We start from the raw sequence: 9233 nt of genomic DNA, 5'->3' as shown, positions 1-9233 counted from the left end.
AGAGGCAACATATTGGATAAATTACAATACATATACCCAAGAGTGAATCACAAAATGACATACTCCTCCACACAAATGTAACATTAATATGCACAGAGAATTCTTGATCTGAATTTATTGTTAAGCTTGACTTAGATTATCATAGAGGTTGTTTTTTTTTTTTTTCCTGTTTTATCTCCCCAAAAACCCCCTGGTACATAGTTGTCTATCTTAGTTGTGGGTCCTTCTAGTTGTGACATGTGGGATGCTGCCTCAATGTGGCCTGACAAGTGGTGCCATGTCCGCGCCCAGGATCCAAACAAGGGAAACCCTGGGCTGCCGCAGCACAGCACACGAACTTAACCACTCGGCCATGGGGCCGGCCCCAGAGTGTTTTCATTAAGCCTTAAGAAAGTGACATTAAACACCTGCACAGGGGCTGGCCCTGTGGCTGAGTGGTTAAGTTGGCGCGCTCCACTGCAGGCAGCCCAGTGTTTCGTTCGTTTGAATCCTGGGCCAGACGTGGCACTGCTCATCAAACCACGCTGAGGCAGTGCCCCACATGCCACAGCTAGAAGGACTCTGAAGGACAATGAAGAATATACAACTATGTACCGGGGGGCTTTGGGGAGAAAAAGGAAAAAAAAAATCTTAAAAAAAAAAAAAACACCTGCACACCTGATGGCGATATTGGATGTAAGCCAAGGCTGCTTCAGCATCTGAAATATGTGATTTTGTATCACTGAAGCTGAAAACACATTGTGTTGGTCTGTGTCCACACTCAAGGGTCACATTCAGGAACTGCCAGTGAGGGCATCAAGCACACCAGATTATCAGGACCAGCTACATTCACGTGAGTTTTTCAATTTTCACCACCCATGGATAGAACGACAAACACAGATGCAGGTCATACCACCTCCAACAGCTGTTGCTTGACTCAGACAAATATCATTGTTTTCCCAGGCTGTGGTGTTGGGTATGGTTGAAAGAGAACACTCATGATTCTCACCATCATCCTGTATGGGCTTGAGGTTAAAGATCATCCCCAGGTAGGGTTGTTGTTCACCCACAAAGGTCACAAAATCAGGGTGTCACCCATTATAGGTGTAATCTCTCTTTTTCTCCACTCATCCTATGCTTGAAACTGACTTTTTATCTGAAAGGACCAGCTGTGAGAGGAAAAAGGTAATTTTACAAAATTTATGATGTATTTTAACCATGTTGGTTGGTGTGACTCACTGTGAACGAGTTTGGTGAGCACTCTACACAGTCACAATCTCCACAACGTAAGTCCATGTCAACCCAACAAGATGATCAAGGTACTTATAAGAGGATTAACTGAATTCTGTTGACCCACTTTTAACCAGGCAGCAGTGTGGAAACTGTAGCAACTAGACTGCCCTATCATTGGAAAGAACACCTCGGGCACAGGAATGCTCAGGGACTAACCACAATAGCTTAAAACAGATCAATCAAACCACCCAGAATGGTGTGCCTCTCAGAAGACTCCAAGATTCACACTCAGGGTAGCACTTCCTATATTTCTTATATTCCCACAATCTCTTGACTGTGAATAACCCCATATTTATTACAGATGAGAAATAATCTAATGGAAAATGATGACAACTGTACATTTTTTTACATTCATAAAGTTTTTCTCCACAGTGAGATCACAAGTGAACATGACCAGAACAGTTTTCCCACATCTTACTTCACTTGGTTTTCTCTCCACTGCAAGATCTCATATATACAATAAATGTATATTTCACTGAAAAAATATAGGGAAGGGCTTTCCATGTTTCTTAATAGGATGGCATCACTGAGAGTTCTCACAGGCTGGGCTGTGAGGAGATTCTGATGGCTCTCCCTCATTCCTTACATTCGAAACCATCTCTGCGGTGTGGTCCTTTCACGTCTTTGAAGTGAATCAGGACTACCGAGGGCTTCACCACATTCCTTACATGGATAGGACTTCTCTCCAGGTGAGTTCTTTAATGACTGAAAGGAAGTGGGAAAATTGAAGTCTTTCCCATATTCCTTTGATTTATAAGGTTTCTCTCCAGTGAGAGATTGTAAACTATATTGTATGAAGAAATGGCCAATTTTTCCAACATATATTACTCTCAATAGGCTTCTATGTAGTGTGAGTTCTAACAGGTTTATTAAGATGTGAGGAAGTATGAAAGGCTTTCCCATGTGTGTCACATTTAACAGGCTTCTCTCCAGCCTGAGTTTTTATGTGGGCAATAAAGCGTGAGGATTGAGGGAAGGCTTTCCCACATTATTTCTCTCCAGTGTGAGTTCGCTTGTGAACGATTAAGGATGAAGGACTTGTAAATCTTTTTTCACATATACTACACACAAAAGGCTTCTGTCCACTGTGAGTTGTCAAATGGTAACGGAGACTTCTGGAATCAGCATAGGCTTTCCCACACGTGTCACACTTAAAAGGCTTTTCTCCACTGTGAGTTCTCAAATGGTAACGAAGAGTTGAGGAAACAGCAAAAGCTTTCCCACATACCTTACATTCAAAGGGTTTCTCTCCAGTGTGAGTTCGCTTGTGCAAGACTAATTGTGAAGAAGTTGCAAACCTTTTTTCACATAGATTACACTCAAAAGGCTTCTCTCCACTGTGAGTTCTCAGATGGTAACTAAGAGCTGAGGAAGTAGCCAAGGCTTTCCCACATACCTCACATTGATAGGGTTTCTCTCCAGTGTGAGTTCGCTTGTGAGCGGTTAAGGATGAAGATCTTGTAAATCTTTTTTCACATATACTACACTCAACAATGTTCTCTCCACTGTGAGTTTTTCTATGGACAATAAGGTTTGAGGATTGACTGAAGGCTTTCCCACATTCCTCACATTCATAGGGTTTCTCTCCTGTGTGAATTCGTTTGTGAGAGATTAATTGTGAAGAAGTTGCAAACCTTTTTTCACATAGATTACACTCAAAAGGCTTCTCTCCACTGTGAGTTCTCAGATGGTAACTAAGAGCTGAGGAAGTAGCCAAGGCTTTCCCACATGCCTCACATTGATAGGGTTTCTCTCCAGTGTGAGTTCGCCTGTGAAAGGCTAATTGTGAAGAACCTGCAAACCTTTTTTCACATAGATTACACTCAAAAGGCTTTTCTCCACTGTGAGTTCTCAGATGGTAACTAAAAGATGAGCAACTAGCCAAGGCTTTCCCACATTCCTCACATTGATAGGGTTTCTGTCCAGTGTGAGTTCGCTTGTGAAAGATTAATTGTGAAGAAGTTGCAAACCTTTTTTCACATAGATTACACTCAAAAAGATTCTCTCCACAGTGAGCTCTCAGATGGTAACGAAGAGCTGAGGAAGTACCAAAGGCTTGCCCACATTTCTCACATTCATAGGGTTTCTCTCCAGTGTGAGTTCGCTTGTGAATGATTAAGGATGAAGGACTTGTAAATCTTTTTTCACATATACTACACACAAAAGGCTTCTGTCCACTGTGAGTTGTCAAATGGTAACGGAGACTTCTGAAATCAGCATAGGCTTTCCCACATGTATCACATTTAAAAGGCTTTTCTCCACTGTGAGTTCTCAAATGGTAACGAAGAGTTGAAGAAACAGCAAAAGCTTTCCCACATACCTTACATTCAAATGGTTTCTCTCCAGTGTGAGTCCGCTTGTGAACAATTAAGGATGAAGGACTTGTAAATCTTTTTTCACATATACTACACTCAACAGTGTTCTCTCCACTGTGAGTTTTTCTATGGACAATAAGGCTTGAGGATCGACTGAAGGCTTTCCCACATTCCTCACACTGATAGGGTTTCTCTCCAGTGTGAGTTCCTTTGTGAAAGATTAATTGTGAAGAACTTGCAAACCTTTTTTCACATAGATTACACTCAAAAGGCTTCTCTCCACTGTGAGTTCTCAAATGGTAATGGAGACTTGTGGAAGAAGGAAAGGCTTTCCCACACGTGGCACATTTAAAACGCCTTTCTTCAGAGGGAGTTTTTTTGTGGTGAACAAGGCCTGAGGATTGAGTGAAAGCTTTCCCATATTCCTTAAATTCATAAGGTTTCTCAACAGTGTGACTTCCCAAGTGAGCATTAACAAGCACAGAACGCTTAAAGCTTTTCCCACATTCCTTACAGATAAATGGTTTTATTCCAGTGTGAATTTCAATGAGAGAATGAAAGTATGAGATCCCTTCAGAAGATTTCCCCCATTCCTTACATTCATAATGGCTGTTACCAGTTTGAGTTTGTACACGCACAGCAAGGCTTGTGGAGTGAATAAAAGATCTCCCATATTCCTTACATTCACACAGTTTTCCTCCATTGTGAGTTCTCGTTTGGGCCTGAATGTAAGACTGATTCACAAAGGCTTTCCTGCCATGACTGCATTTGAATGCTTCCTCTTGCATGCTAGTTTTTGAGTACGTAACATCTGAACTCAGGCTGATGGCTTTTCCCCACTGACTAAACCTAGAAAATTTCTCTCCAGTAGAGGTTTTCCTGTGTAGACCAAGGAAGCGTTTTTCATGCTGATTATCCTCATGAGCGTTCCCTCCATTCTGAGTTCTCCTCTGGGTCTCACGACATGAATGTTCACTGAAGACTTTCCCACATTGCTCACAATCATAGAGTTCCCACCCACTGTGGATTCTTTCCTGTTGATGAATAAAAGAATGATAATTCAAAGATTTCTCAAACTCAATAATTTATCCTACCCATCTCAAAACAGAAGCATCATTATGATGATGATGATTTCCATCGTTATCATTACACTCATACACTTCCTACTGTGTTCCTTTCTTTCAAGTTTAAGGATGGAATCTCTCTGCCAGAATGATATGCCATCTACTCAAATCCTAAGATTCCTGTACGGTTTCATGGAATCGTTAGAAAACTCAATGGCAAATTACATAAGTGGGAATGAGTCATTCTTGGAATTCTGAAGCAACAACTTTCAAGTTAGGTTTAAAATATTCCCAAATTCACCATATTCACAATACCTCTCCAGAGTCATTGCTCTCTCTTGGGCCAATGCCACTCATCTCAAATATCTATCACTTGCTCTCGTGTTCTATCTAATGAAAATCCCAACCTTTTCTAAACGTGGAAAATAAATATGTCTTTTAAAACTTACCATTTCTATACTATTGGATGCTTTTCCCCAAAACATACCCTGCTGAACTGCTGAGTCTTTGGTTTTAAGTTGAATATCCCATTCTAAAATAAACAAGGAGAAAATATGTAGGAATTTACAGACAGAAATGTACATTAAAGGGATTAAGAACAGTAGGCTCATTTGTATTATTTCTAAGTTAAACATACTAAATAAAAGATAAGACAGATTTGAGGAGTTTGGCTTTGTCAAAATTTTGGAATAAGGATGTGTACTCAAAGATTCAGCAATCAATTAGAAGAATTCTATGGAAGTTAAATATGATGTGGAAAAGAGACAGAATATCATCAGGCAAAGTAAGTAGGAAAGTTCTGGACAAAGAGCATATACCAAGTGATTAACTTAAAAAACAAACAGGACAAGGTTTTTTTCTGAGATCATAGGAAACTTTGACCAAATGTAAAGTAAGAATGTATGAGAAGCTCATGATATCCCAAAGCATCAGAGAACACTGACCTCAGCCTTCAAGAGAAAGCACGTCTTAAAGCTTCCTCATTGTCATTCCAAACATCGTGAAATTTTCATTGACCAGCGAAGTTCTTCACGATGACTCACCTTGGAAGACTCCAGTCTCCACTGTCCCCAACTCTTCTTGTTCCAACCAACATATCACATTGGGTCTGAACAACTGATACTCTGTTCACAGGAAAAGAGATCTTAATGGGAAAGGCCTCTAAAACAGATGACAAACGTTCACAAGAAGCAACTTCTAGATTTCTAATGAATGAAGTAAAATAATTTCAAAAGAGAACAAAATGCAAATATGCTCTTTCTGTGTTTCAAAGAGACTGGTTGTCTCTGGCCCCTGAAACCCATGTTCAAATGTATATATTTATATATATATAAATATATTACAAACTATTAAGACTTATACTGAAGCAAGAAATAAAGTAAATGCAAAAAGAAATGTTCATTTTCGTGGAGAAACCACTACACCAGTGGTTGTTAAACTGTGTTGTCCAACAGGATCACATCCACTGTTTTTGTTAAAACAGAAATGACTGGGCTTAATGCCAGTTTCATTCACTATGTTGAAGGTGGGTCTGAGAATGCACATTTCTAACAGAGTGATGGGGATGGTGTTAGTCCTAGAACCACAGTTCTATGGTTCAGTTCACCCATTAGTGTAGAGATTCATGTCCGTTAAGTTCCATGAGCAGATTTCACATTTCCAATACTGGAACTGGGAATATATCTTTCCCATAAGAGGCTACAGGAAGGATGGCAGCCTTACCTACTGTGGTCAGGTTCTTGTAGGTCTCTAGCATCACATCTCTGTATAGATTTCTCTGAGTTGGGTCCAGTAAAGTCCACTCCTCTTGGGTGAAGCACACAGCCACATCAGCAAAGGTAACTGAGGCCTAAATCATCACACACAAGCTGGCTTCAGTAAAGTAACATCTCCAGCAGTGTTCACTGGGGAATGAAGATGGGAGACCCAACGACAACAGAGGGTGTCTAGGTCTCTTATCATATCCCCCAAGGTGCAATGAAGCTTGATCTACACTCACTCATGGTTGATATCTTCCAGTTATGGCTTTAATGGAACCTATGACACATGAACTTATTTGACCACAACTAGACGGACAGCTCTTCTCCATCTTATTTCCCTCTGGCAGCAGAGTCCTAAGGAGCTGAAGAAGCTGGTGAGTGATTAAATTCTTTGATAAATGCATACTTTTATCTTTGTTACCATGAGAGCAGGCAGCAAAACGAAAAAATATGCAGTTGCCATCATAAGAGACAACAGTAGATGGTAATTATCAAAATACTGAGATTATTCACAGGAAACAATATGAGAGGCTCCATTTTGGGAGAGAATTCAGCAGGGACTCAGTCCTTGAGTGGCTTCATTTCTTTTAGAAGCCCTGGAACAGGTGTATCTAGAAAGAAAGCTATTTTGTGGATGCAGTATCTCATTTTGTAGAAGGATACAGCTTCTAATTACCTGAGAAAAATTTGTCAAATACTCAGTCACCATCCTTTCTGCCTCTATCTTTTCCTCAGGAAGGCAGAAAGGGTCCTTAAAAAGCAGACCTAGGAAAAAAGAAAAAAGGCATGAGGACCCAGAGATGACCCTAATTTCAACATTCACCTGCCTGGAAGTCATTCCATTCTTGCTTGAAATTCTCAAATATCCCTGCACACCCAAGAAATCTCACACACACACACATTACTGCCATCAAACGTCACAGAGGAGTCCTGTCTCACCTGGAGCCACAAAAGGGAATCGTGTGCCACGGTGCCCATCAAGAAAAGTATAATGGTTTCATTCCACAGGGAAGGAGAGAAGTCCTGAGGAATGTGACTCTTCATTTGTCAAGGCAATACACTTGCTGAATCAAGCAGCCACTCTACCCAATGCATTGTATACCAGGAAGCTGATGTAGAGAACAGCATTCTCTGGCCCACTTCAGCTCCTCCTACACAAACCAGCAGCATGACTGCTCAGGTCCAGACCAAAGGACTCTGTGTCTTGAATGTGAAACTGAAAGCTAATACAACAGTATGCTCTATATCAAGGGTATCAGTGGGGCCGACCCTGTGGCCAAACGGTTAAGTTCACGTGTTCTGCTTCGATGGCCCAAAGTTTGGCCAGTTCAGACCCTGGGCATGGACATGGCACTGCTCATCAAGCCATGCTGTGGCAGTGCACAACCAGAAAGACCTACAACTAGAACATATAACTATGCACTGAGGGGCTTTGGGAAGAAGAAAAAGAAGAAGATTGGTAACAGACATTAGCTCAGGTGCTAATCTTTAAAAAAAATAATAAAAATCCTTTTTTAAAAAAAAAGTCTCAGTAACATCAATTGCCATTGACTGAGGACCATGTGTACTAGATGTCTCTCTGGAAGTTGGTAACTCACATATATTTGGAACCACTTAGTCAAGTTGTTTGAATATAGTCTTTCACCTTTCTTTCTTTCTTTTTAATTTTTTTTCCTGAGGAAGATTAGCCCTGAGCTAACTACTGCCAGTCCTCCTTTTTTTGCTGAGGAAGCCTGGCCCTGAGCTAACATCCATGCCCATCTTCCTCTACTTTATATGTGGGACGCCTGACACAGCATGGCGTGCCAAGCAGTGCCATGTCCGCACCCGGGATCCGAACCGGCGAACCCTGGGCCGCTGAGAAGTGGAACATGCGCACTTAACCACTGCTCCACTGGGCCGGCCCCTATAGTCTTTCAACTTTAAATTTTGTGTTTTCTAAAGATAACTCAAGTACATCTGATAAAAATTTAGTATGCAGAGAATTTGGAAGTCTTCAAATGTGCAAAAAATGTAAAATATCACAGTGTTTTTATATTACATGCTTAAGTAAATATTTCCCTTATAAACATGATTTACACATTCTACTGTACAGCAGTGGTCAAGATTGCCACCGGGGATATGACGTGAAGTAAAATGATTTATATGGTCAATATTCTTGAGCTTCCCTTAATGGATACTGGAGAAATCTGAAGCTCTGGGCATCCTTTTAAGTTCTTACTGCTGCCTTATTCTTTTATTCAATGAACTTATTTCTCTCTATCAGGCACTCAGTTGAGAGCACTCACTTATACAGAAAATGTCCTAGGCAACACTTTATTGGACAATATAGACAATAAAGCAATAAGTAACATGCCAATTCATAACTGATAAACAAAAATGATTCAGCAGGTGAGAAAATAAAGGATGTGAGGGAGGGAGGGGAAGGAGAAATAATCATTAGGTCTTCCACATCTGACTCTAAAAGATAAGAAGTGTCACTGTTTTTCCAAAAGAAACTCAGAATACATTCAAGGACAGGGAAGCCCCCACAGGTCTTGGTTGGAAACACTCAGATTAGTAGGTCTGTGTCCTTGCCTTGCCTTGGGAAAGGGGTCATGCCATATTATACTTTGCCCAACATTTGTCTATTTTATGTTTCTTTTCAGACAACTACCTTTTCATTTTACTTATCAGTTCCATTTTCTAGCCACATGGCTTTTATATTTACTCACTTCTTCCATAGACTTTCTTCATGTTTAACTGCCTTTTCACATTCCTTATTTGAAGATTAATTTCTTTGTGCTAAAAATCGAGAACCTTTGGAGTGATGTCAGAATCAT

General features: G+C 40.6%; 1 protein-coding gene across 2 annotated transcripts; it reads right to left on the bottom strand.

The window, feature by feature from the left end:
- Positions 1-455: 455 nt before the first annotated feature.
- On the bottom strand, positions 456-6557 carry LOC106834435 (zinc finger protein 91-like). Of its 2 annotated transcripts, XM_070491484.1 has the most exons (3): positions 6374-6557; positions 5695-5775; positions 456-5183 (listed from the first exon to the last, which is right to left on the bottom strand). In XM_070491484.1, the coding sequence occupies exon 3, from the start codon at positions 4373-4375 to the stop codon at positions 2261-2263; it is 2115 nt and encodes a 704-aa protein (XP_070347585.1). In that variant the 5' UTR covers positions 4376-5183; positions 5695-5775; positions 6374-6557; the 3' UTR covers positions 456-2260. The 2 variants fall into 2 exon arrangements, with proteins under 2 accessions (XP_070347585.1, XP_070347586.1); XM_070491485.1 differs by having other exon boundaries at positions 456-5775.
- Positions 6558-9233: the final 2676 nt, after the last annotated feature.

This window comes from Equus asinus, chromosome 20 (assembly GCF_041296235.1).
Source record: "Equus asinus isolate D_3611 breed Donkey chromosome 20, EquAss-T2T_v2, whole genome shotgun sequence".
Taxonomy (NCBI): domain Eukaryota; kingdom Metazoa; phylum Chordata; class Mammalia; order Perissodactyla; family Equidae; genus Equus; species Equus asinus.
Note: the sequence above shows the minus strand (reverse complement) of the source record. Positions and strands in the feature narration are given on the sequence as shown.

Bases quoted from the DNA above. Each gene is read 5' to 3' on its own strand.
- LOC106834435 (XM_070491485.1), bottom strand. From the start codon at position 4,375: ATGCAAGAGGAAGCATTCAAATGCAGTCATGGCAGGAAAGCCTTTGTG.